Source organism: Platalea leucorodia (assembly GCF_965183815.1).
Source record: "Platalea leucorodia genome assembly, chromosome: 1".
Classification (NCBI taxonomy): Eukaryota; Metazoa; Chordata; class Aves; order Pelecaniformes; family Threskiornithidae; genus Platalea; species Platalea leucorodia.
In genome coordinates this window covers 51824424-51852423 of record NC_138823.1, presented here as the reverse complement: position 1 = coordinate 51852423, position 28000 = coordinate 51824424, and the positions used below count along the sequence as shown (strand labels likewise).

At 40.9% G+C, this 28000-nt stretch overlaps 1 protein-coding gene across 7 annotated transcripts in view; it reads right to left on the bottom strand.

The window, feature by feature from the left end:
- TMEM241 (transmembrane protein 241) overlaps positions 1-28000 on the bottom strand; it is a 61560-nt gene that overhangs the window by 24989 nt on the left and 8571 nt on the right. For 4 of the 7 annotated variants that reach the window (XR_014227497.1, XR_014227498.1, XM_082305010.1 and 1 more), the window contains exons 4-13: positions 26799-26880; positions 23475-23552; positions 22039-22064; positions 20555-20606; positions 19352-19400; positions 17287-17332; positions 16246-16281; positions 8993-9027; positions 7646-7715; positions 4992-5085 (exon numbers count right to left, since the gene is read on the bottom strand). Coding sequence is in view for 5 of the 7 variants with exons in the window: in XM_082305010.1 (XP_082161136.1) it covers positions 4992-5085; positions 7646-7715; positions 8993-9027; positions 16246-16281; positions 17287-17332; positions 19352-19400; positions 20555-20606; positions 22039-22064; positions 23475-23552; positions 26799-26880 (568 nt within the window). In the remaining 2 variants the exon portion in view is untranslated. The remainder of the gene's footprint in view (positions 1-4991; positions 5086-7645; positions 7716-8992; positions 9028-16245; positions 16282-17286; positions 17333-19351; positions 19401-20554; positions 20607-22038; positions 22065-23474; positions 23553-26798; positions 26881-28000) is intronic. The other 3 variants (XM_082305011.1, XM_082305012.1, XM_082305014.1) reach the window with 3 other exon arrangements.

The window sequence follows — 28000 nt, the reverse complement described above, 5'->3', positions numbered from 1 at the left end:
TTGGGAGAGGACTAAAACTGCTGGGGTGTAAGTACAGGGGTCTACAGTTAGGTACATAGGACCCACAGATAAGATACTCTTTCAGATGCTCCTGCAAAATTACTTTCGCAATGTCCAGCAGCCAGCATTAAACACAGGGTGACGTGGGCCAAACACCTCTAAAGTTAACAAACAAGGAACCAAAGCAGCTGTCAGGGGATGCTTTTATGTATCAGGGAGCCTCCAACACTGTTCAGACACACTAGAGATTACATAACGGTGTGTGGGATGGCCATATAGAAAGAAGAGTTGCATGCTCTTGATCGGATTAATCTAAATTTTCTTCCAACCAATGCATAAGAAAACCAGTGTAAAATTCAATGCAACTTGATTTCAGTTATCAGATGAGGGAGGAAAGAAGAGAGAATCCAAAATCCACTGACCTTCCCATTTATTCTTTCTGTTTATAACAAGGTGTCTCAACAGGTTCCTATTGGAAACAAGCTGAATTCCCTACTGCAAATTTATTGGGATAACACGAAACATGATACGGGAATATGAACTCATAAGTAACCAGTATCTTGCTGAAAAAAAGTTCTGAAATACCATTTTCCCCTTCTATTCATTATTTAAATTATTTCTGCTGCTTAACTTTTGCAGACCCTAACAGGTTTCATCACCAGATATAGATTGGCAGCCTTAATCTAAACAAACTCACTGACAGCACTGTTAGAGCTCATTAGTGCTCTCACCAGATGCTTCTGTCTGTATGTATGAGCATCTCCAGTTTTTCTTTCCAGTATATGACCCATGATACTAGCATAGCTTTCAAATTAAAACAACAAATCTCAGTACAGCCTCAAATCCTTGCTATTCTGGGGATTAAATCTGTGCAAGGCTACGACAAAGCATTCCATATTTCTTGGGCTTCTTAAAAGCATTTTTTTTGCTTTACAGATCACTTTAGTGATTTTTTGGCATTTCTCAAGAATCTATACAGATATGACTAACATGCACACTATTTGCTCTCACAGCAAAAGTACAGAGAGCATTTGGCACTATAAATATCACACAGGACTATATACACAGATGAAACCTGTGCTTTGTCTGTCTCTGCACAAAGCAATGCTCTGACAGGAAAGCTGTCAGAAATCATTACGGGCGAGAATTTTAAAACCTTACACAATGATTAAGCTGCCGCAGCCAAAGTAAGTATCATAAAAACAAGTTATGACCCAGCTCCAGTTTTTAAGTGAATGAAAAATTAGAGGGCAGGGAGGCCAAATATGTGGGCTTCACAAAGAATGCCTCCTTGAATCTGCAAAGCAGGCCCGATCAGATCTCACGGTTAGTTTATTGGTCTATCGGCACTTAACAAGAAATGAAGTGGTGGCAACGATGTCAGCCCCAGCTCATCAGTCACATAGGTACAAAGCATCCAAATGGAAAACACATTTTCTGATTCTCTGCACCTCCCTCGAGGCCTGCGCTGCTGTCTGAGGACTACAGCGTTCTCCTTTCTTGGCTCATTTGCAAGACAAACATATTCCGGCCTCAAATGCTGCTCCCTTCCAACTGCTGGTGAAAACTCCAGTCCATCTGAGAGATTAAGAGGATGATCTAGGCCACCGCTCAATCCAAGAAAAATGCTCATGCGGGAACGCAAAGCCGTTGTTATGACCAGGGTTTTTTTTCCACTGGATCGCATTCTGCAAGTCCAGATTCAAATAGTTTCTATCTTTATTCTTTATCCACGTTAACTTCCTTCTGTTTTTTTTTTTGTTGTTTTTTGGATTGGTTTTTTTTGGGCGGGTGGGTTTTTTGTTGGTTTGTTTTTTTAGAAGGGAGTCACACACTTGGATTTAAACAGATTTTTACAGTACTAGTTAAATACTGCATTGCTGCACCTATGATGACTTAAGATGTGATTGAGACAGCCCTCACACCCAGGCAATGTTGGGCTGGATCAGTATGTAGTTTTAACACTTCCAAACACCTGCAGGAAACAGCACTAGTGATCAGATAGATAGGACTCTTCTTAACTATCCCATATGTAAATTTATGGTTCCTTATAGTTACAAGATACCTTGTGAGAATTTTGCAGGAGCTGGTAGATCAGCCCCTACCCTTGTAGGCAAGCTCCAGTTCAGCTCTTGCTTTCTGCCTATCTGTGTCTGTCTCTGCAGTCTCTTTTGATCCCTGTTCTAAAACTGATGTATAGTGTTTCTGAATTTTTCAAGCATTCACTGACTTCTACCCCCAAATCAGCTGCATTTCAGCACTTGGAGCAGCAGTCCCTCCATGCTCCTCATGCTGCCTCAGAAGGGTATGACTGAGCCCTAAAATCATTCTTATAGCAATCTTTAAAACACTAGTGAGAGACATTAGGGAAACCGCTAGTTTTGATAAAATTACTAGTGCTACAGACAGATCTCATGTCCTTATTACTTATTGCCCTCTTTGAACTCAAGACAGACATATAATTTGAGCACTGAGTTAGAAGCTACAACAGGAAAAGGACTGATTTGCTCTGTTACAAAAACCTTCTCAAGCAAGATAATTAAACCATGCACATTAACAAACACAGACTTTTAAGGCCGAAGAACAGATTAAATTATCATAGTGACACAGGGACAAATCTTTAGTTGCTATAAAGGCACGTAATTTCATTGACAACAGTGGCTAGAATAAACTTTGTCTAATTTATGTCTAGAGTTGGCCAAACCCCACAAATCTAGAAACTCTTGACCTTTGGGAAAGCTTTGATCCAGTCCAGACTTCGTGGCTCTGATCCACTTCAGCTGGGAAGGACCCAAATCTGCTTAAAATATATTTCACAACACATCTTTGCCTGCATTTTTTTTCGGATAGGTCATAAATACCACATGTAGAACCATTTCTCCTTATTCACAATACCTACTAGCAGAGCCAGCTATGCCCATCTCCAGCCCAGAATGTTAAAAAAGAAAAAAGAAAAGAAAAAAAAAGGTGCAAGAGCAAGCTTTAGATCAGTTGACTTGCTACCAAGAAGCAAGAAGAAAGCTAAGGTACTAAAATCTGCACAGTCAGAATGTTTGGAAGAAATTCAAACTGGTAAGAAACTCTGTGTGACTTGTACAGTGTGGAACAGCTTGCAAAGCACAAAATGAGCCATATCACTCTCTTCTTGTTATCCCCGAAAAACCAAAGACTCATTTGACTACAGTTTCTAAACAAGCATATTATGCAAGTCTACTTTTTTTTTTTTTTTTTGGTAAGGTAACAGCTTCATTCACTGTAGTAGGAAAGCTGTGATCACAAACCACATAGGAAGGTTGTGGTTTTCAGATGACCTAGCTGAGAGTGATGAAACTAAGTAAAATCTAACCAGGGAAAAGGAGTCTGACAAGCTCTTCTGCCTGCATTTACCACTGATAATTTAACAAACGAGCTGTTAATAAAAATAAAGTACGGCCAGACCCTAGATCCACAGACTATAGGATAATTCCAGCAGGAATGGACCTCAGGAGGTCAGACCAGGTTGCTCAAGGCTTTGCCCAGTTGAGTCTTGAAAACCTTCAGAGACTGCACATCCTCCCTGGGCAACCTGTGCCCCTCCCTGACTTGTCCTCGGCGTGAAAAAGTTTTTCCTTATACCCAGTCTGAACCTCTGTTGTTTCGGCTTACGCTTGTTGTCTTTCACCTCCCTCCCCACCATGCACCACTGTAAAGAGCCTGGATCTGCCTTGATAATTTCTCCATAGCTACTGGGCAGCTGCTGTTTGTTAGGTGTTCCCAAAGCTGTCTCTCTTCCAGGCTGAACAAGCCTGGTCCGGCAGCTGCTTTTCACAAGGCAAGTGCTCCAGCCCCCTGACTTTCCTGGCAGCCCTCTGCCAAACTCGCTCCAGTTTATCAATGTTTTCCTTGTATTGAGGTGCCTAAAACAAGGCTCCCTATTCCAGACGGGGTCTAACAAGTGCTGTGTAGAAGGGCATGATCACTTCCGTGAATTTACTGCCTGTGCTACTGTTAGTACAACCCAGGATACTTTTGGCCTTCTTAGCTGCCAGGGCACACTGCTGGCTCCTGTTCAGCTTGCTGTCTACCAAAATCCCCAGGTCTTTTTCCGCAGAGCTGCTTCCCAGCCATCCAGTCCCCAGCCCGTATTATTGCCAGGGGCTCTTCCTTCCCATGTGCAGGGCTTCACATCTGTCCTTGCTGAATTTTGTAAGGTTTCTGTTGGCCCATTCCTCCAGCCTGTCCAGGTCCCTCTGGAAGGCAACCCTGTCCTTCAGTATTATTGACCGGTCCTCCCAGTTCGGTGTCCTTTGCAAACGTGAGTGCACTCTATCACCTCTGATTCTTCAATAAAGATGTTAAACAGGATGAGTCCCACAGCAGACCCCTGTGCTACTCCAGTTGTCACAAACCTCTGGTTAGACAGGAATCATTAACCTCCACTTTCTGAGCTAGATCATCCAACCATTTTTTTACTCATCTAATTGTCTGCCCATCCAGACTATAACAGTCTAATCTGGATATAAGAACATCATGGGAGATACTGTCAAAACCTTTGTTAATGTCAAGGCAAACAACATCCACCACTCTCCCCTGCAATGATAGTGGTGGGAGTTCTGGTACTGAACTTCAGGGTACTAGTTTTAACTCTTGGCTCCGGGAAGACAGACTGGAAACAATGGCTGGTACACACACCCTCAGAAGGAGTATTCTTCTCCAAAACACCTTTGGAAAGTATAGATTTGCATTACTGGGATTCAGTAGGCGAAATCCTTAGCTGCAAGAATCAGCCCAGCTCCATTAAACTCAGTCTACATACCGTATTTCATCTCAGCTAACGATCCAGGCTTATTAAGCACCCGATGTTTATTGCCTCAACTCCACACGCAGGTTGCACATAGGCCCTGGGAGCGTCAAATAGGAATAGCAAGGGAAACTAGAGAGATGCCGAAATTCCTCAGTTCTCCTGGGAGAAGCACAGATTCACTGTGTTCTTGTGACGGTCTTTCTCTTACCTTTGCAAGGAAACTCCATGCTGTGTATTGCCCTGAGGTTGTGCTGCTTTTTAGCTTCACTGTATGCAACATCAGAAAGAATCCCAGCAGTCCACTGCAAGGGATGGGGAAAGCTTGTTAATAAAGTCTCTTAATTTCAACTAAGCAACCTCTTACAGGCATCTTGGTTTTCCTAATGCAGAACTGAACAGTAACGCTTCAAGCAGTGTTAATCCCATTTGGAGAAAGAAAGCTGGTGGACAAAGAGCTTACATTATGTCCAGTACATCTCGGGTTTTGTTCAGTCAGTGACTAGAGTCTGAGTAAAGTAAGTCTGACGCTCTTATGGCTGGTCTCTAATGCACTTGCATAATCAGAAAAGTAGAGATTATTGGAAACATGAAGTGAAATATTAACTTCAGGCATTGCAATGGCTCTGAATAAAGGCAATGCTAATTTCAACGGAAGCCACACATGTTTGGCAACTAACTCACTTCAACCTCCACAGAGCCTTTAACTGAAAAAATAACCACTGGAAAGTTTCTGCCTGAAGCTTTCAAGCTGTTTAAACTTCATGAAGCCTAGAATTCCAATTAGGAAGTCAAATAAGTCTCTACTGTATAACAAATAGACAGATGACTCAGTAGTGCTGGGAACAGAATACTCCAAAGCTCTCTGCTGACGACTACGAGGATTTTGATTCTCAGGTCATATAGGACAGTAGTCCCCAGCGCTCCTGTAGCCAAGACTACTCTTAAGGAAACTCTGTTCCACATCTCACTGGACCTCACCGAGCTTATAAGCTTTGGTTCTGCATTTCGTTTCACTTGTGACATACTTACAACCCACTGGTTGTGAACCAGTGAAATAGTGTAAATCAGCAAGCAGGGAATAGCAAAGGACTTCAAAATACGTAAGGCACAAACTACTGTGCAGCTGGTTGAGGGGCGTAAGAGATGATAAAGTACTGTGGGAAGCTGCACAGAAAAGGAGATAGGATCAACACAGCACACGGGTAGTGAGGCAAAAAGTGTCTTGGTATTTGAAGAAGGTATGCTGTTCTGGATACTGATGCACTGCAGTTGGTGCCCCCTCTGCAACAGCAGGAAGGGTGGGAGATGGTGGCTCCCCAGGTCGGAAGTTCCGTGCTGGGCGCCAGCACCTCAGCCAAGTGCTGCTCCCTGTACAGTACGTGTGGCAAAGTGGCGTCTCAGCCACGTGTCAGTACAGGTGTTTTTGATACACTAAACAGCAGAGTAAGATAACTGCCCAGGAGTAGGAGGTACTAGGGTTTCTTACACTGAGCCATAACACGAGACCCCAGAGGACCATCCGCTGTACCTGGGGCCGAGAAAGCAGATGCTGCTTTGATGATAAAAGATAGGCCCAAACTCAGCTCCCTGTCGCAGAGGATGAAGTTCTGAACATTCTACTCTGAAAATCAGTGAGTTCAATGAAGCAGCATTGCCCAAACTTTTGAAAGTCAGCAGCTGGCTTAAGTTTGTTCCACATCTTCTGCCCTGCTGTGAAGGGCTTTTAGTCAGAGTGATTTGAAGCTGTTTAGTGTAATTCAGAGATAAAAAGTGAAAGAGCTGATTATAATACCTGAAATATTGATGTCACAATTAACACCTATTTATTTCATTAAATAAATGGAGCACTTTGCACCTTACTACTAATGCTTCGGACATTCTGCACAGGTAGTAGATTTATCTGCATCAGTTACCCTTACTTTACATTGTATAGGTTTTCCTCCAAATCCTTTATGTCTACAAAGACACTAGATTACAAGACATAGGAGAGCAACTGAGATGCTTATTTCTCCATCTAACTATTCCTTTCCGCTTGCAAGTTACTTGTAGTGTGGATAATCCACCCTTGAAAAAAGCCACTTTCGTACCAAAAAACTATGTACATAGGGAAATTATTTAACAATCATTTTTAATATCCTCTTTTAATGGAAAATCCGGATACAATTAAGAAAATCCCTAACAATCAGGAAATATTTTTGCCATCAGTTAGCATGAAAATATTTTTCCCCTCTAAAAAGAAAATACTTCCATTTGGCAAAAGACTGGAGGGGAAAGACAGGAATAAATTTTTTGGAGATAATTAAGACCTATAGAAAACATACTTACATTGTCCTGTGAGAATTACACTATTGGACAGTGAACTTTTGCTACTCAAAATAAAGGAACGCTTGTTAAAGCTTTTCCCTTTTACCCAAAAAAAGCATTCTGCCAAATAACAAGATGTACAGGCAAATAAATCCATGTACACCCATATACTGCTGAAGACTAATACTTTGTAATCACTGCAAACAGCAAGTTTTACAAGGGCTAATCCGACTTGAGAAGCATTTGAGAGATGCTATTTATCAAAGCTTTGCTACATTAGGTAAAAATTATTTTACTGGCGACTAGGAACTCTCCTGATCAGAATGCACTCACTCAAACACATATACTTCCAGCAAAGTTGAATCTCAGGCCTTCAAATGCATATCCACAGATATGCACAGATACATATTCTCTGCAGTTTTACTGGCTTATGCCAGCAGAAACTAGTATAACTAAGGCTTCACATGCTCCAAAATTTTTAACTGAGAGTCAAGGCTGGAAGTCAACAGGATCTCTTATTTTGAAAAACATTCACATGTTCTGCTACAGAGAGGTTACCTGGCGCAGCAGCTGCTATGAAACCTGTAGAAGTACAGGAATGGAAAGTCCAAGGCACTGAAGAGATCACCTGAGGGACAAAGCAATATACTCAGTGGAACACAGGGGACAAAAATTACCCACTGCTACAAGCAGGGGAACAGCAATTATATGAACATTACTAGTTTAACATTCCTTTGAGCCTTTACAGCTGGCTGACTTTTCATTTATGATGCTTTCCACATTTCTAGTGTGTTTAATGATTTCTCTCTGACCTTGCTTCTAGCCAGTTCCTGCCTTTGGTTGAAAAAGGGAAAAGGGATACGCAGGAGTGTTCTTTGCTAGTATACAGAAAATCCTGCTTAAGCAACAGCTGCCAGTGGATAGACATGTATCATATCCACTTCTTTTATTACAAAGCTCGTGATAGTTCCTACTGAAGCAACAGGAAACACAGACATATGTTGGCTGCTTCCCCCTCTGGCATTTGAACTCTGTCACACAGAGCAAGTTGAGAGGTTTAAAAAAGTTCTCCCAGATCCAAGCAGAGCTCTCGAGTACTTGCATTTCCAGGAACCTGGGCCCTGGTTGTTCTTGGTAGCAACAATTCCCAGTAGTTCTCTGGCCTTCAGGCTCTACAGATTTGAAGGAAGCTCCATCTTTCATTTTTTGTAATGCAGGACTATTTTGCTTAACATGCCTGTCTATCCTGCTGGGGGAATGCTATATACACAATATGCACCACCAGGCAAAAGGGGGAATTTATGTTCATTTAAATGCTTCTTCCTTTGTTTTTCTGACTGAGCAAATGTCTAGTGAAAGCAACAGATGATTATCTTCATCCTTCTAACTATTTAAACACCAATATGACAGGAATATTAGCCACCATCAAATATTCAATTTCTCCATTTTTAGCCTTTGATCTTTTGCTACTTCAAATCCTGCCATGGGCTCAAGTGATGCGGTACATCTTATGAAAGCAACAAAACAAAATCTCTGCATTGCATTGAGGGCAATGAGGAGAAGGAAACTCAGTTCTGTATGGAGTGCTGGGACACTGCTCTGAAAGGGACATATTTACCTAGGGAATCCTTGTTCTTTACCATGCACCACCTCAAAAGCTGTTCTTTGTTGCCTGTCCCATGCTGCTTCTTTGCAAAGGGCAGCTAAGAAAGATATTAGTAAATACCATGCAAATTACACAGTGTTATATACCCTCCTCTCCTCTTCCTACAGGACATCATATTACTGGTCATATTCCTGCTGAATTCCAGGGCTAAAATCCTACAGGGCTTCACCTCTAAAAACATGCATGGAAAGGAAAGGCAATACGGAAACCTAAAAAAGTAACAACTCAATCCACTTTACCTGCTGGATGGGATGCAGAGGCCAACAGCACCACACTAAAAAATAAAAGAAGATTAATTGTATACTACAGAATTTATTACATGGCCTGAACATTAAAAATTGACAGCTTTGTGTTTATTTTTCATGGTGAAACTTATTCCAGTTAAGTAGAATAACTGAGGCATAGCTATCAATTTAAAAAAAAAAAAAAAAAAAAAAAAAAGTTGGTTGGGAAGGAACTCCTGGGTCACCTAATAAAACCTCTCACCTGAAGCAGGACTATCACCAATATTTGATCATGTCCTCTGTGGCTCTGGCTCAAAAAGCCAGGTTTCAAAAACCTCCCAGCATGGAGATTCCACACCTCCGTGGGTAACTTGTCCCAGGGCCACCCTACCCTCCTAGCGAAGAAGTTTTTCCTGATGTCCCATCTTTAAACCACCAAAGCTGCAATTTATGGTTGTTGTTCCATGTTATACCATCTGCCACTCCTTCGAAGAGTTTGGCTCTGTCATCTTTGCAACTCCCGTTCAAGAAGGTGTAGGCAGTTGTGAGGTTGCACCTCAGTCTCCACTTTGCCAGTCTCAACAAGACTAGCTCCTTCAAACTCTCCTTGCAGTAGGCCATGTGCTCCAAGTCCCTAACAATGTCAGTAGCCTTGTGCTAGATATTCAATTTCTCAGTATCTTTTTTGAACTGGGAGGCCCAAAACTGAATAGAGTATTCCAGCTGCAGCCTCAGCAATGCTCATAAAAACTTCTTTCAATCTGATGGCCACGCTCCTTCTAATGTAGCCCAATGTATGGTTTGCCTTAATTTGCCTTGAGCATGCACTACTGCCTCGTATAGATCTCAGCATTCACTGTTACCCCCAAGTCCTTTTCAACAGACCTGCTGTTCAGCCAGCTGGTGACACCACTGAGACAGAATCTATAGAGAACTGTACTTGTGTCTAGACTTGAGTGTCTCTCTGTCCAAGGACTAATTTCAGCTGTGTGCATACCGATGTCTGCTTTATAGGGATGTGCATATATTGCCTGTAAGAGTCAAATATAGAGTCTTATGTGTGTGATTGTGCATGCACTGCACATTCATTCCCCAAATGTCAGTTAGAGAAAGGACAAATGCTGCAATTAAACAAGTTTAAAAAAAAAAACCGCATGAAAATAAAACCAAGTACCAGCCCAAATGATGCACACTTTTCAGAAAGATACAAGTGAACAAGAAAATCAGCTGTGACCAGTTCTTTAGCTGGAGTATTGCTTAAGATTTCTGAGGTCCTACAAAGACTTCATCCTCTGATTTTGCGGTATAGGCAGTACAGAGCCTTTTTCAGGGCTACTGATTCTTCCGGTAAATTTCTGATTTTTTTTCCAAATTTTTGCATTCTATGTTGTTTCCAAGGTTAGAAGGCTACAGAAACATATTCTGGGGCACTGCAAGACGGAAGCATGCATCTCTCCACAGCAGAGCTACAGCTTCCTCCGGTTACCAACAACATACGTCCATGACAGACACAAAGGACCAGAGGGAGAAGGAGAAAAGAGTATCTGGAGAGGCTGCTTCTTGATAAACAGCAAGCACTGCACTTACAAAGGTAAAAAGACATTCATTAATGTTATGAATGCTAAAGCTAGGCAATTTTCCCTGGCTAATTACCAGTGATTCTTACAGTTCACTAGGCCCAGTAATGGCAGTCAAGTGCCAACTCAGCCAGTGGAGGAATGGAAGCCTGCACAATGAAAATTTAAGGCAGAGAAAGAGCTGGAAGCGGTTCCCAACGCACAAGGTTATGGCTAGAAAACTGAACTCACTGTAAATGGGCTACCTCCAGTACCTACAGCAGTACAGTATCATCAGTGCGGTGCTTATACCAGGCCAACTCCCTTTTCCACTGCTAACACAGCTACCGTTTCCAAGCCTGCTCGCTCTCAGCTGGTCCCAGGTCTCTACATGACCAGGCTACCGCGCTCGGTGGCCTGCCCTCGGCATGCTTTGGTGAATCCCAGCGTCATTCGCAGAGACAACGGTAGCAAAAGGAACTGCAAAGAGCACGGAAATCCCATGGCCAAGGAAGTCTCGGGGGAAGCTCGTCCCCGAAATCAGCCTTGGGAGGCAACGGGCTGAAGAAGGAAACAGTTCATGAGTGACAGGCAGGCACGTATTTTAGGCTTAACATTTTACACAATGTCTTTGAAAGGCATCAGCTGGTACAGTATGTTCACATTGTCAATATTTATACATTTGGTTGTGGTTGTCACAAAGATAATTAAACAAGGCAAAGCAGATGACTTACAGTAGGCAATTCCCCCCCGCCTCTCCTCCCCACACATGCATGCTCTCCCTGCACAGGACACCAAGAGGAATTCACCACAAATGGCCCAATTCCTCAGTTTCCTGGTAAAGAGAGAAAAGGAAGCAAAGGCCTATTGCTTTTGACTGAATAACAGAGAAAACAGGAGACTGGCAGGGCAAGTGAAACTGGATCAACAGTGATGAGAATTATGACTAAGCCGTGTTTCTCCACTTTTGCTCTTTGCATTATTAATTTTTAAACAAAAAAAACAGTGAGATTGGGAAATGCTCAGAGAGAAACTTCCTTCTGCAACCGAGAGGAATTGATAACCCTACTAGACATCCCAGGCCCTGATCCAAAGAAAACACAGGAGGAAAACAGAACCTTCTTTGTGAAGTGCGGGGCAGGTTAAGGCAAATAGGTTAGATGGCATTCAAGCTATACTGTAACTCTGCTCTGAACAGAATATCAGTAGAAAAGACACCATAATGTTGTAAAACCAGATTAGGGATTCAGAGGTTTCCAGCAGGACAGCCTGGACATCAGGCTGCAGCAAAAACAAAATCCCTGTGCCAGATTTCTCTGCTCCTCTCTTTTTCCCCTGTACTCAATACTGAGGGCTGGGTCACCCATGGTTTTCTTTCTGGCTAAAAAGAGGTTTTGTCAGCAAGAACAGCAATTTATGCCTGCAAAGCTGCCCTTCCCTATTGCAGAAAATCCACTGCAGCTTTTTTAATTCACAAAAGTGACAGATGAGCAGCTCTTCCAGAAGCCAGATGTAGTTTAGCTGCATAGAGCCTTTACCTCACACCTTTGTCAGTGCCATTTATTCACCATCCGAAACTCTCCTGCAACAAGCCTCTGTTTTCTCCTCAGTGACCGCCAGGCTATCTGGCATGCCTTCGTGAACACATATCAGACGGTGACAGATACTGGGATGTACTGAAACTTTCTTCCAGGTTCTCCACAAGAAGTAACATATCTCTACCTGCCTCAGCATAGCAGAAAGCTCAAGATGGGCCGTGACCCACTTCTAAGACACATTATCTATCCCTCAACATGCCAGGTAGACATTACTATTCCCTCCCTCATGCTACACCTTGCCAGCTAGCTGGGGGGGGGGAGAAATCTGGCTCCTTCCTTGATAAAAAGTGGGGGACTGGAAAGGAATAAAAGAAAAGGCAAGATTACTGGAAAAAACACTAGGAAGTAGAACACCAATGCAGAAGTCAGAGTGCAGCGAAATACAATACTGCAGTAAAAAAAGGTGGTGGGAACAAGACTGGAGGATTAGAGGGAGGTTCTTGGAAGTACATTTCCCCTCTTCCCCCTGCTCCCCGCCCCGCACACTTAAACACACGGGAGACGGATGAACAGGACAGGGTTGGGCACTGAGAAGCAACATCACCCCTCCCTCCTCTGCATAGCACAGCTCCGCTTTCCCTCCTACACTTGCTCCTGGTCTGGCTCCTTTTTTAAAAGCCATTGAATAATCATGCTGTAAGTGATGAAGTGAGAAGAACGCCACACTTTCAACATCAGCAAATATTTCTTCAGATCTGTTTGGTTCTGGAAAGTTCCCGTTCATGTACATTTCCTTAAGAAGTTCTCCCCTCCCAAATTGTTCCAGGTTTTAAAACAAGGAACAGTGCATGGCATGTAGGGACAGCATATGTTAGGAGACTTTGCCAATTTTGGTTGCACTTCTGGAAGTGTCCAACAGAGCCAATACAGTTAATGCTTCTTTTTAATCTAAATATATATATTTTTAATCTAACATATTGGTACATTCTAACATCCAGTAGCTTGGGGCAAAACTTTTAATCTGCTCTATCCAGGCAGTCTCTACACTCAGAGTACAACTGTGCTTTCATACTGAACAGAAACGCTTTGAAGAGCCTCTATTGTAACAAACCTATATATTTTCCTATATTTTCCTATATATTAGGAAAAATTTCTTCACCAAAAGGGTTATCAAGCACTGGAACAGGCTGCCCAGCGAAGTGGTTGAGTCCCCATCCCTGGAGGTATTTCAAAGAAGGGTAGATGTGGTGCTTAGGGACATGGTTCAGTGGTGGACTTGGCAGCGTTAGGTTTACGGTTGGACTCAATGATCTTAAGGGTCTTTTCCGACCTAAACGATTCTATGATTCTATGACTCTAAACACTGTGCCCACACAGCTGCCTGTCAGCAGTCTGATCTAGGTTAGAAATAAGAAGCTATAAAGGCCTATTGATAATAGTGCTAAGATGAGAAAGTTGGACTGACAGCACACTAGCAAGTTTCTTCATAAATCATAGAATCATACTTGTACAGACAAGACCACTGGTACACATCAGACTGTCCTGTTCTGGAGGTGGAACGGGGACCCTGTCATGGCTGAAAGAGTCCTCGAGAAGCCCTGAGTAGAAGCAGCAGCATATACCTTAACACCCGCTAAATCACCAAATTTAGTGCTGGGCACCCTCTGACAGAGATAATCACACATTTACAGTAATTCTGACTCAGAACTGCCCGTGACGAGTTAGCACTCGTTCAGAGAACATTCAGAGTAAAATGCCCTCTACCCAGTGTGATTTAAAGATACTTTTCACTGTTTTCTACAGAAATTAAGCTTGTGCAATAAAGCTGTGTGTACACATACATACATAGCTCTACACAGCTCTCAATGCTGACCAGCTTCATCCAAATTTGGGAAGTGGCAGCCATCTCCAAGATAACTACATGCGCAGAGGTCTCACAAAGAGACAAACCCTGCCAGTGCCTTCAGCAGCAGAAAGATTCCAGCCCCATTAGACACTGGAGGACCTTCATGGCAGTGGCATGTCACGGTGGTCACAAACAAGGAGAGAGCTTTCGCCAACTTTCACGCCCTTTCAAACATCACCCACTCTTATGACAAAACAAAACTCTAAAAGAAATCAGATGTCACATCCCATTGCCCATGGTACTGTTTGTCTTCCTTAGACAAGATGAGGTCCAAATGCTATGGACTGTGAGCTTCTCTAACACACAGAAATATATACATACATACATATATAGATACATAGACATATAGATATCCACAGACCCAAGCCAAACAAATAAGCATCCAGTCTTCTACCTCCTCTAAGCCACCTGTTTTCCAGCAAGGGCTTTGCACCATCATCTCGCAAGCTACGCTGACCTTTAAGCCCCTTAATGGTGAATATCTTTGCAAGCTTTCATAACACATTTTTGCTTTTAAGCAGATGCTAAAAAAGCCACCTTCCAATTTGCATAATTCCATTGTTGTTTTTTGTTGTTCTTGTTTGTTTGTTTGTTTTTAAAGAACAGTTTTAAAATACATACCACTGCACCTCATAGCTCCTTAGTGAGAAGCTTCTCCCTTTCAAAAGCCTCTAAATCAATAATCATACTTTCCATGTAATGTGGAACTCCTGCTCTCTGCTGGACACAACTTCAAAGGATACCATCAACTAACACAGCAGGAACCCAGCCCTGACTTTTCAATCAAAGCTGCAAAATTAATACCTTCAGCCAAAATCTGAATTTAAAGGTTCAGGCCCAGATACAGTTTTCAACTAAAATGAAAACTGAGAGCCACAGTCAGGCAGGTGCCAAATGAAATATCAATTGATTTTACTGCTTGTTTCATGATTCTCCCTTCACCACAGACAAATAGCTACAGCTTATTCGAGACTTCATGGGTTATTTCTGCACACACACAGCAGCATATTTGTAAGTTCCATGACGAATTCTTCAAAACACTTTCAGTACACACAACTACCTTCTTTGAGTACAACTGATTTGCTTTGCACTTCGTGGTAGATGGAAAAAAATAACTGACTTAAACAAGAGCCTACTTCAAGCAAACCGATATTCAGATATTGTCAATGCATGGGATGCTGGTGAGTAGGCACTGGAATCATACAAACAGAAAATCACAGGTCTGCGTTACTTATTTATGGAAATAGGAGATTTGATTGAACTAAGAGAGAAGGAGATACACAGTATTATCATGTTGATGATGCTCATAAGATAAATGGGAATTGAAGTGAAGTAACTCTCCTACACTGGTGTCCCTGATGTGCTCCTATCAAGGATCTTTAATGTGGTCAGACAAGAGCACACATCCATCTAATCAAATGGACAAGCACAACTTCACTTTTGTTATGCTTTCCTAACTTCTGCTCTCTCTTTCATTCCTTTTGACCATCCTTTCTTAGAACTTAGCATCGATACTCAATAGTGTTCCCATACAACTTTAGCTCCCATTTCAAGAAAAAAGGTCAACATATACAAGACGCGATTATGGACGGAGGAGAATCTAGTAAAGTCTCTATACCTCTTACTTCAAATAAAGCCTCACAAAAATCTAGTGGAAACCATGCACACCGAATGTTCTGGCTTATATGGCTCTTTGAGGAAAGGACTGACTTTTTTTTAAATAAAAAAACACAGGGGAGTCTGGTCAGTGACTCAGGCTCTTTCACTAACTACAAAATAACAAGCCACTTTTATATCTCGAAATCAGAATAACAACTGAAATTCTGAGTTACTCAATCCCACTAACGGCACTCTGAACAATCGGTTACTGCTCATGTTCTTTGCACATGGTACTTTTGTAATCACTACCTCTCCTTCTGGCAATTTTGTACAAGTTTTATTTTCTGAAGTGGGGTATTGCCAGGGAGTTACTCTGTAAATATTATTTCTGGAAATGATAGATCACTTGTGCACATGGTGATTAAAAAATTCATAATCAACACCTCGTTACCTCCCCAGGTGTATATTGGCATGCACACCTACAAGCAGAGCCAAAAAAACTCAGCTGCTAAGTCATTCAGCTTAGCACTGTTCTTTCAGTGAATGTCCTGCTAAATAAATACATTTATGTAGTGGTAGCTATGAGTTTCCTAAACCAGCCACAGTTGAAAATGAAAACATACACCACATAAAACCAGCTATGGTGTATCAAAGGCTTATTCATTTTACCTGAATACATAGTTGATGTACTGTTGGTCCAGATCACTGAAAGAGGAGGGAAAGAAAAAAAGGTGTTCTTTTAGTAATGCAGTTCATTTGGTATAAGAGATCAGTATATTAGGTAGTATTATAACACTGTAATATTACATAATATTAATGTTATATAATATATGGCACAATGTTGTAATTAGGTAACACTAACATTATATTATAATTATACACATTATAACCATAATCTATTAATATTATAATATTATCAATATATTAATCAGCATACTAATTTACATATCATGTGCCCATTATTTCTGTTGTTACTGTGTCAGTGGGAGTCTCATTTGAAGTGAAGATAAAGTGAGACTGACTAAAATTTAGACCCTTTAAACAGAGACAGAAAATGGTTTTGAAATAAATGAGCTTATCCATATCCCATACACACATGTATTATGGACATATACATAACATACAGTGGCAACATATCCATCTCCATCCATGCAGACAACTGCAGATTATAGACACTGTGAACATGTAACGCCGCCTGCTTTCAACACAACTATCATCTGGCTGAAGTTCTAACATGCACGTGGGATTAGTGCGGGGTTTCAAGGTTTTTAAGGTACTCGGCCGTTCCAGTCCTGTGGCAACTCACCAGCTGCTAAACACTTTTGAGACTGTGTCGCAAAGGGAGATACTGACAGATTCAAACCATGCGGCTTTCAAGGCTAACACAAACTAACATTTCCTCTTCATGCCTGTGCCAATAATTAGGGGTTCTTCTTCCAGGACTGAGTCATCATCCTTTGATAATACACTGTTTAAAACTAATTCAGTGTTCAAGTTAGCAGTGTAGCTATCAATAACCACATGCTATTGTTATCAACAATAAATAAGACTCCTCTTGCAAGAGAAGTCTTTAATGATTAACCAAGAGTGGCCCAGCTCACGCTGGTAATGCAGAGATCCCTACAGTTTACCTGACTGCTACACAGATGTGTCTCTAACCCTCTGTGATAGCAATCTCTTTCTTTTTAAAAGAATATGAAAACACATTACCTTAAAGAGCTAGGTTTCCACAACTTGTGAAATATTTTGTAAGCCCCTGTAATTGAAATGACATGTGTAATTGCCATAACATGCAATCATTCTGACAAACAACGGCTTGTTTGGCTGTGGTACCGGCAGACATGGAACTCCTCTGAATTACAGTTTAGCAACACGGCACAAAGGATGCCTAAACCATGAGTAAAATGAACCTATCGCTTCAAGTCAATGGTTTTCAAAGTGTTATCATCTCAGAGTAGTGTCATGCTGTATGTTTCTGCTAGTCCTTCTGAAGAAGAGACAAATCCTAGCTCACGGCAACTACAAAGGAGAGTGTGTGTGTGTACATGTACGTGTAAATACACACAGAACAGTGTCGCAGAGTGGGTTCCTCAGCCCACCCCATTTTTTGGGTAACTTCTATGGTGTGTTCATCTATGTAGACCCCTACAGCTGTTGGCTCTGAGCTGTCTTTGCTGTTTAGAGTTCCCTCAGCTGTAGGGTCCCAGGGTTCTTTACATTCTTGACCTACCTACCTCTTGGTTAGCTCCCATTTCTATTCTGGGAAAAGCTTTAAGCACTCAAGGAAGGAACAATACAGCTTCAGGCTCTATTTTTTCAGACCCTTTCTTCAAGGCTTTGTGGGGGTTTTTTTTGATTCACAAAGAAAACCAGAACATAAAAAGCAAATCCAGTAGAATACTATGTAATAGATGTCCTCAATTCTGCCGCCATTAGCCAAGCTGAAGGGTAGAACACATATCCTTTCTCTAATGCTCTGTCTTGATTAACCGTATGATAAGTTAGTTCATCCGTTTGCTCTTTCTTGTAGCATCTTTATTCTGTGTTAGTTGATAGGAAATTTAATTACACAATAAACCCTCAACAGTCATATCAACAACTTTCTCTCAAAAACAAGAGACATGGAAAGAAGCCATATTTTGAGCATAAACGTTATGTTGGCACTTCCTACATGTCTCAAGCACACAGAAAAGGTCTCCTGAAGACTCTCTAAGCAGCTCTCCACCTCCATGGCCTAGCAGTGAGACAAATGAGACCTCTTGGCTTTGAGAAAGCAGTAACATCACTCATTACAGAAAACAAGTATTTGAAGTGAAAAATCCTTACTTTTTTGTTTTATCTAAATGAGGAAATGTTTACCATATAACATTTCCTAAAGGAAAAAAAAAAAATTTCTTATTTTTATGTTAACAACACTTTCCTATGGGATCTCTAGACCTCCCTAGACACAAACACATATAAACACATAACCTCTGCCCTAAAAATTTTACAGTATGAATAGACAAAATAAAGAAGGAATCATCCTTAATTTGCAGACAAGACTTAACATATGAATGAGTCACTCACTAAGTCTATAGGACAGCTAACAACCAATTACAAGTCCCTTATTATCTAGCCTAATGCTCCAAAAGACACAAATCTCCTAGTTAAAAATTACTACTTCTGTTTTCTTCAGATTTTCTGTGTCTGACTGTTTCTAGCTTTTCAGGGATGAATTACGATTTATCCAAATCAATGTTTAGTTTGAAAAAGACAAAAGAAAACCCAATAGGTCATGCAACTAATTGTTAAAAATCTTTAAAAATGCATATGATTGCTTAAAAAACCCCAACATTTCAACATCCTTCCTCTAGGAGCATATTCCATGATATTTTAGAATATTTGTGTCAGTTTTTAAATAAAATCAGTGTGTGCAATAAAGCTCCAACTACATGTTATTGCTTGGTTTTTTTCATGTTTCTTTTCCCCTCAGAGAGAAGTGTCTCTTAGTAGGCAACCATCAAAAACTCCCAGAAAACCTTAGTGCTGATTAAAATTGTACATACATTTTCTCATCCACTGTTAACTGACTGCAATATCTAGTTTATTCTGTTGTTGTTCTCAGCGTAAAAGCTATAAAAGGAATACACTTTCTTATCTTCACTGACCTTCTTCATTCTTTCCAAGTGTTTCTTACATCAAGAACCTTAAATATCAGTAACTTCATAATAAAGCTGATTTGCTTCTCCATCACATTTACTCTTCCTAATTCTTTTTCCAAAAGAAAATGACTTACCAACACAGACCAAGTGAATTAGAGCCCAGAAATAACCGTTTGGATCAAACTGCAATAAAGAACATCTACATAAATAAATGCACATTCATGTAAACATGTGTATTGCTATTTCCCTGCAGTTAACTTCACAAAGCAAGTATAGCGAGTGGGAGCTATGCTACAAAGAAAGAGAAGATGACTAAAGAAGACGTAAGAAGACTAAAGTTTTTCCTGTCCCACTTAGAGACCTGGCATATACCAGTCACCCAGGCTCTCAGCTACTCTTGGCAAGGATAGCTCTATTTCTTTCAGATAAGTACACCATTTTAAATATGGACCCCAGTCTGTTTAGTCATGTATTGGCAGTCAGGGAGGGGCAAGAGAATCAGAGGAACAGCACTAAGGTTTTTGTCTTGTCTCCTTTCCCCTCTCAGCCTCTGCAGCAGCTAAGCAGTCTCTCTCCCCAAGGCTCTCACTAACCACAGAGTATCCAAAAGAGTGCTTTAAAGAGACATCTGCCTGTGAGCAAGGTAGGCTCTCTTCACAATCAATGGGGAAAAATAAACATTTTGGAGAGGAATTCACCTGGCATATTTTAGATGTCTGCTTTCAGGGGAGATGAATTATACACCAGAAGTTCCTACTCTGCACCATGGACTATGAAGGGAGCTAGCAGAGGTGCCACACTTCTGATGTCTACATTCGATCAGATGCATCCAGACAAGTTCCTAGATTCATCCTATCTGACTTTAGACATTAACTAAAGTATTTAAAATAAGGAAGCAGCCTTCTTAAATCTCCGAAAGAGAAAAGCACCTCCAAGGAATCAATCTTTGCTGGACTGAGCTACTCTCTGGAGGTATTTCCTCTTCTTTCTCCAGTAGCTACAGAAAGGGTGTAGAGTGATTACAAAGCTAATTTAGGAACCTCCTGAAAGTACATGCAATTAATTCAAACCTAAATGATTTGCTCTAAGCCCTATATGAAGTTAAACCATGGTTTCCCCAGCCACCAGCTTCACCGAAGAGATGCACGTCTACACTGCTCAGAGGTTTTACCATGATGCAAACACATTAAAACCAGCAAGACTACAACACAGCAACAGGCAACATTTACAGTTCCCTCGTGGGAAGCCCACCCTAGCTTACAAGTAAAAGCTGCATCCCTCATATGCTAACAAGATATCAAGGTCTAACTAGAGCTGCTTCACAAAGCAGAGCTCACCTGTGTGTCACATAAAGGAAGGCACACTGCTGCTACCAGGAGGAACAGCACACTGTGGAGAAGGAAAAAAAACAAACGAGACTAAAAGCTCATAATCTGGGTTTGTACTCTCAGCAAAGTAGAGGCAATTCCACTCAATTGTACTCTGACATTTCATTTGTTTAATTTTTATTCCATATTTAAAAAGTAATTTCTGCCACCAAAATTAAGTTTTACATCATGCATTCTTCATAACTCACACATAACAAAGTTGTATGAGAAGAGAAGCAGCACAAAACATCTCAGTAGTGATGAAAACAAGTTTTTTGATAGGGAATATTATTCTTCACTTGCCATCTGGCTTCCCTAGGCTGCTTCAGAAAGCCAAAATCAACCAATTTCTGGCTGTGAATGGCTACCAAAAAGTTCTTTCATTAAGTCGAACTGCCTCTTCCAACAATTCCAGCAGAGGTGACTCCATTAAAAGTTATGGTGTAACTACAGAACGCAGAACAAAGTGGGAGTGAGTGGTATTATGCTAGAAATGGCTTAAGGACAACACAAGTCCTCCACTAGTCCACTGATTTGGACTAAATAAATTCTTAACCTGTGGCTGAGTCAGTATTTCTACAGGCTACACTGAATAAACTGATGTGGAATTTCTGTGGACTGCCACTATTAATAACAAACATTCGTTTTTGCAGCTTATTTTCCTGCTCTCTAGGGGCATAGGAAAAGACAGAAAAAAGAAGATAAAAAACCTAGTATCCTTGACAATAATCCAGTGGTGAAAACAAGGCCACAGTAAGTCAGATAATGGAAACAACAAGAAGAAATTAGGAAGATGGTGCCTCTAAGTACACTAAATAATAACCCAACATAATCCTCTCTAAGTACAGCTAAAATATTACAGAATGTGGACAGCAAATATGCATTCTTCAAGGGGATGGGGGAGGGGGAAGAATGAAACTTTTAATACATGACTGGCTGAGTTCTGTTTGTCCCTTGCTATCTCCTTTTTGAAGCCTAAACAACTAGGGCCAACGAGGGTTGGTATGTTGTGTAGCTTAATAGGAATGATTCTAGCAGAACTGGATATCCTCACCTTTTCTTTCTTAGGAAAGGCATTTTTAGCTATTTTCTATCACATTAATTATCTTTCTCTTACTTTTTAAGATTACCCACTGGAACTTCAAACCTGATTTCTATCTCCTTTCCAAAAACATACTTAGAAGCACTGCTTTGTTATTCAGGAAGACTGGCCTTCTGGCTTTTTTTATTTTTATAAGGAGAAAAAAAAAATGTCTCTAAGCAATTGTTAAAGAAAAAAAAGGAAAATACATTTAAAAAATATTTAATTACTCCTGTGTTGCAATTTAGGCTCGCCGCCCACGGGAATATGCCTTACATTCTTCATTGTTTTTGTGTGCCATTATCTGAAGCAAATACAGAAGCTGGAGCAAAAACAAGTCTGAATCTGAATCTGAGCAGTTTTAAAAGCTTACCTACAGACTTTCAGAGGAGAGGTCTGCTGTAAAAAAAGAAAGTATGATTAAAAAAATTAAAATTTAAAAATGAAAGTGGTGAAATAGTGCTTTCTCCTTCCAAAAACAGGAAAGTGATGACAGCTGATCGTGCTGCACCAAACACATTAAAAATCCAGTGAGCAACATTCAACACCCCATTATGTTTGAGCACTGCTTAGCAAATTTAATTTCAAAAAAAGAACCAGGACTACAGATCAGCATATTTCAACTTGATTTATATTTTCAGCTTACTTACCAGCAGGTAAACCTAAAACGAGACATGAACTTTATACCTGGTCCTCAAACTTAACTTGAACTATACCAAAACTATGTATTATATGTACTCAAATATTGAGTATTCTTAATTAATTAGGCACTATCCCAGCAAACTCAGTCTTGGTCTAAACTCATGAGAGTTTCTCAATCCTTTGGTCCAAAATTAGTCTCCAGAAGCTTCCTAGCAAGACCTGTGTTTGCATTATCCTTGCCCATAGTGCTTTTGTTTTCCAAAAGAGGAGACATAAACATGTGAGCTAGAAGGAAAACATGAAACACTTTGACAGGGACACTAATCAGAGGACAACGCCACAGGGACATGCCATGGTACACACTGCTATGTCCCTCAGGCATAACCTTCGTGACCTCTTCAGTTTGCTAGGAGTAGCAAACGTGGGCCATTTATTTGTCTTCTATATACACAACAGGGGTAATGAATGGAAGATTCCTTCCACAGCAAGCCAGGGGCCACTGTAGAAATGACTTTGTGATGAATGATTTCCCAGTGTTACCTCACACAGCAGCTCTCTGGTTAATTAGAAAAGCATTTCATAGCCTAAAAAGAAGGATCCCCAATGCAGTCTGAGAGAAACAAACCCAGCTCTTACTAAAGGGAGCAGGAATTACACTCCTGACTTCAACAGGTCTTGGGACAGATTCTCAAGCATTCAAAACAAATCCAAAAATGCACTGTTTTTCCTGCATTTCATGTGGACATGTGATCTATCTATAATCATACAATAAATCAAATACTAGATATATTAAACTGGTTAAATCTAAGGACCCAGTCCTCCTCCCTCTCAGCTCAAACAATGAGATTCTTACATGGGGCATGAGAGAGAGGTGATATTAACTTTCAAAAGGAAAAAACAAGCAAGACCAAGCCAGTCTTAAAAATGCAGATCAAACTGTTGATACACATTTGCAGTGTTTCATCAGCTAAAGAAGAAAAGAAAACATCAATATAGATACTTGTCAGCAGCAAAGTTCTCTCTGGGTCTCATTAATGACTAGCTATCACAGCGAGACTAGAAAAGCACATGGCACTAACGCCCATATTAAAAGAAATCAGGTGTCTTGTTGTAGGGCAATTATATCACAGGAGGTACCTTGAACGTATCAGTTAATAGATCAATTACCTCTTTCTGCACAAACTTCTGGAACCCACAGGTTATAACTTCTGCCGCGTTGTGCATGGTGAGGAACACCGGGATTGGCTGCCATTGGGAGAGAACGAAAACACCCGAATCAAACCAGAACAGTCACACACATAGGAAGGGGCATTCTTAGGGACAGCTGTCCCACATGTTTGTGCTTTTGGGTTTTGTTTTTTAAGCTGTAAACCCATGCCACATCTCCTAAAAGGGACTTAGATCCATTCCAATCACCATTACATGACACGGGGCATCTTTAAATGCAGACCCTGCTTGCTGCTTCTCCCACTTTCAAGTGTTCAGTCGGTTTGTTTGTACACAGCTACCTCGGTGAGATTTGCTCCAGGTTTCTGCCTCTCGTTTTGTTTCTCTCTTCAAATATCTGCAGCCTCCACAGTAAACATTTCTCATTAGTTTTCCCATCTCTGTCTACTGCTACTAAGAATACAGTGTGACTCCTAGCAACAGAATTACAGGCAAGATGATTTTAGGTGATTGCTTTCAGCTACTGCTAGGAAGAGCTGCCTGAAATTAGGGTAGAAATGTAATAGTTCATACAGAAGTGATGTTGAAATTATACCCACTGAGGTATCTGGACACCATCCCAACATGGAATCATTAAGAAACAAACCTCAATGATAACAATAATGAATCAAACACCCATTGCCCCAGGCAAACGCAACCAGAACTAGTGGTCCATAATACTTTCTCCAAATCAGATCCATGATCTCTCAGACAGTTGAAACAAGCAATTCTCTGCTCCAATTAAGATAATCTAAAGACTAAGGCAGTTTTAGGAAGCAGTATTTCCCTACTTGTGTATGGTATTTAAATCACACGAGTAGAGAATGAGCTAATTTCTCAGTGATGTCCATGCCTTTTAAGTATCAGGTGATATAATCAGCAAGTATCTCTTAAATTTGACTTTGTATTCAGAAATCTGTATTTTCTGGATTTTTCTTTTCATTCCCATAAAGCTGGATAGGCATCGCTAATTAAACATTTTAAGTCATAATGACAACTTGGGTGGATCCATAAACACAACAGTTACACCAAGATAACTTTTAACACCTCTAAATTAGCAAGGAATGAAAATCACACAAACACAACTGGCGTGAAGTTGTCAGCCCCAGCTTCACCGATTCTGAAAACCAATTCTCAACCCCACTGCTGTACAACTAAGAACATAAAACTACATGTATCTAACATAAGCATCCTGAGCCTGACACAATAATAGGAAATATAAGAAATAATCATACACAAGGAAAGCTGACAGCAGAATTTACATTCTTCCTTTTGTGAAGCCAATTTACTGGGTTTTTCTTTCCTCCTCCCTGCTTTTGGCTCTTCCAAATGTGTTTTGGAGCCAACAATGGCTCCAGTTTGCCTAGCCCAGTTAACCTTCTCCATATGTCTATTGTCTTTGATGTGAGTAGTTCTTAAATTTGTGAGTGGGCTTAATGCTTACGCAAAGAAAGGTTTACTGGTTGGGCAGGCAGGGTGAATAGACTCTGTACAAACCTCCCCTCGCAGCTCTGCATACTTTTGTTAATGCATCACAGTCCAGGGCTAAGCAGCCCTCCTCCAGTTCCAGCCCTGAACTCCTGGGCAGGGGAGACTGCCAGCACCTCTAGGGAGAGGCACAGAGATTAAGATTGTAGCCCTGCCAGTATACAGGACTGTTTGAAAGTGGGTCTCCCTGGCTTTGATCAAAAAAGTGCATGTAATTTCTGCTTTAGGAATAAACCCACTTAACTCAAATACACTGCTGAGGTGAGCCAATTCAGGCACAAGTTTGGGAGAGCCCATTTTCCTTCTCACTGTGTCATAAAATTGTTGTATGCGAAGTTATTGTAAGTAAAGCTTCTATGTAGGATTGAATTTAGCCCCAGTACAAGGCATTACATAGCAACCATGGCCTAGGACTACTTGTCCTTTTGTCTTTCCTCCTAAAATGGCCACAGAATTAGGCCTCTAAATCCCCATTTGTGTACAACAAAAAGACATTCAGAAATGGGAGATGCTCCTTACGAAAGGTTTGGGATACAAATCAAAACCATTCACAGCCCCTCTGCCACTCTAGTGCATCTCACTCTTGAATGACCAGAGCAGGGACATGAGGGAAACACGGTAACTTACGGGATGACTAGGAAGTAAGAAGAAATAGCAGAGAGGATGTGATTCATACCTCCTACACCTTCCAGGTGAACAGACAGAAAAGATGCTGCTGCCAAGGCTTTATTGCTGTTTTCAGACAGGGCTCTCCTTAGGGATCTTTGCTCAGTTTGCACCAGGGAAGCCCAATGGAGCTTGCTTTGACAAGGAATCAAGAGGAAGTAAATGCAGTCACTGCGAGACAGAGCTAATCTGGAAGCATGGGGCTTCTGAGCACATGCCTGTGCCTTCCAAAGGTCACTTGGGTCCAAGTTGAGGCCCCCAGCCTTCTTTGTGAGGACAGAGACCTCCTGTCCTTTTCTGCCCTACCTCTCCACTGGGGTGTGCCAGGGATCACTACAAGCAGAACCTTGTCAAAAATTCCCTTTTGATCCTTCTTGGGGTTTAGGAGCTGGCAGGAGTGAGCTGGCTCTGGAATCAGATTAAGATGCACTGACAGAATGCAGAAGGGAACTAGTGCAGAATCTGGCTTTGCAGACTGCGTAACAGCAGTAAAACATTGCTGTTTTTTAAAAATTCATGTCACCGCTTTTTTTCTTTTCTTTTTTTTTAAGAAAGACTATATAATTTAAATAAAAAGCATTCAACTTTAATGAAAGCAGATTTGATATCCTCTAAACATTTGATAGGTTATTGTGATTCAAATGGATCATAAAACTGACTAATCTAACCCTTCCCACAATCTCTTTCCAACTTTCAATTTATTTTTTCAAATCCCGTAAAGCATCAAAAGCCTCTCACTGAAATGGTTTTCATCCTTTTCCTGGAAGGATTTCCCACAGATCCCACAGCCCCATTCCTCCTTTTGCAAAGTTACAGCTAGTAACTTCTTCAGCTTCTTCCCTGCTTGCACAATTCAGACCACTGAGGATCTGTTCTGCAAAACACTGAGTACTCTGGAGAGATGCTGAGTGCTTTGGACTGTGACGGAAGTGTTTTTTGATACTGCTTTACTCTTCATAGGATTGGACTGCTGCTCTAGCACCATTAACAATGTATGTATTATTTAAACCCCTCCTCCCTTCTTTCCCCCCAACCCAGGAACAGCATTAAACAGCTTGTATGAAGAGAATGTTCCTTGCTCATAAAAAGTACAGGTAATAAAGAACTGACTTCTACTTGTGCGTTTCTTACCAATCTAGAGAGTGCCCTAGAGCCAGCATAAATAATGCCAACAAACAGTACCGAAGCAGGAAGCCATGACAGGATTTCAGACCTGTGAAAACAATTAAAATCCCATTACTTCACCACATTCTGTTTACATACAGTTGGCAACAGTGGCTTGCAAGGAATATAATAATATGTATACATACACCTATATTTCAAAGGTGTGCATATTAAATTCATTGTCTGATTGTTCAGTATTCTTCCCATGTAGTAAAGAAGTCTGAGACAGAAATTAATCACTTCATCTAATCCCAGATAGGAGCTATCTGCAAATATATTTTCTTTCTTTTACTCTTCCCCTGGCTCCTCTCCCTGCAAAATTGTTTGTTTCATGGCAATTACTCCTATTGGTTTTAAGGGAGAGAAATTTCAACTAATTCCCTTGATGCGCTGTAGAAGGAAGAAAAAACTGACAAATGAAAGCATAAAAAGGCATACTTGCACAGACAGCACACATTTTCACTATGTACAAATACACTTGCCCACCCACACATTCATTTCTCAGCCAGATTTACAAAGAGATTCTTCCTAAAGATCAGATTGTCTCTGTGGGAGCCTGTCTCTTGAGATTTCCTAATGATACTCCTTTGACTAAGCCAAACTCCTAGAGGCAGTTTGACAACTAATGGAGGAATGAAGTCATCACAGATTGATCTGATATTTTTTTTAGCCATGGTTATTGCAGCAGGGTCAGGTTTCAGTTCTGAGAAGGGGCTCCAGAATTTGCACTTTTCCTTTTTTAATCTTGGTACTTAAGGGGAAAAAGGGATCAGGTAGGTGGTAAATTTCAGAGAGAATAACGTAAGATTTTGAGTAAGGGAGGAAAGGAGTAGCAGTGATCTAAAGGCATGGTCCAAAGGCTTCCCAGGACTGAAGACACTGCTACCCCCATTCACTCTTCCCAAGCTTTGAACTAAAATCAAGAAAATGTTAGTGAATAATGCTGGTTCTCAAAACGAAACCAAACTACTTATAGTTCCTTAATTTGGATTACACTTCCAACTAGCATGTAGGAGTTTAAATGTAATTACAGGTACTGCTACGCTACCACACTTCATGGAACACAAGAAAAATAGACCACTAAAGGATGAAATCAAATCAGTCTGAATGAAGACAAAACATGCCCAAAGATTCATGTAAACACAGACAAGGAAAAAAACCTAAACATC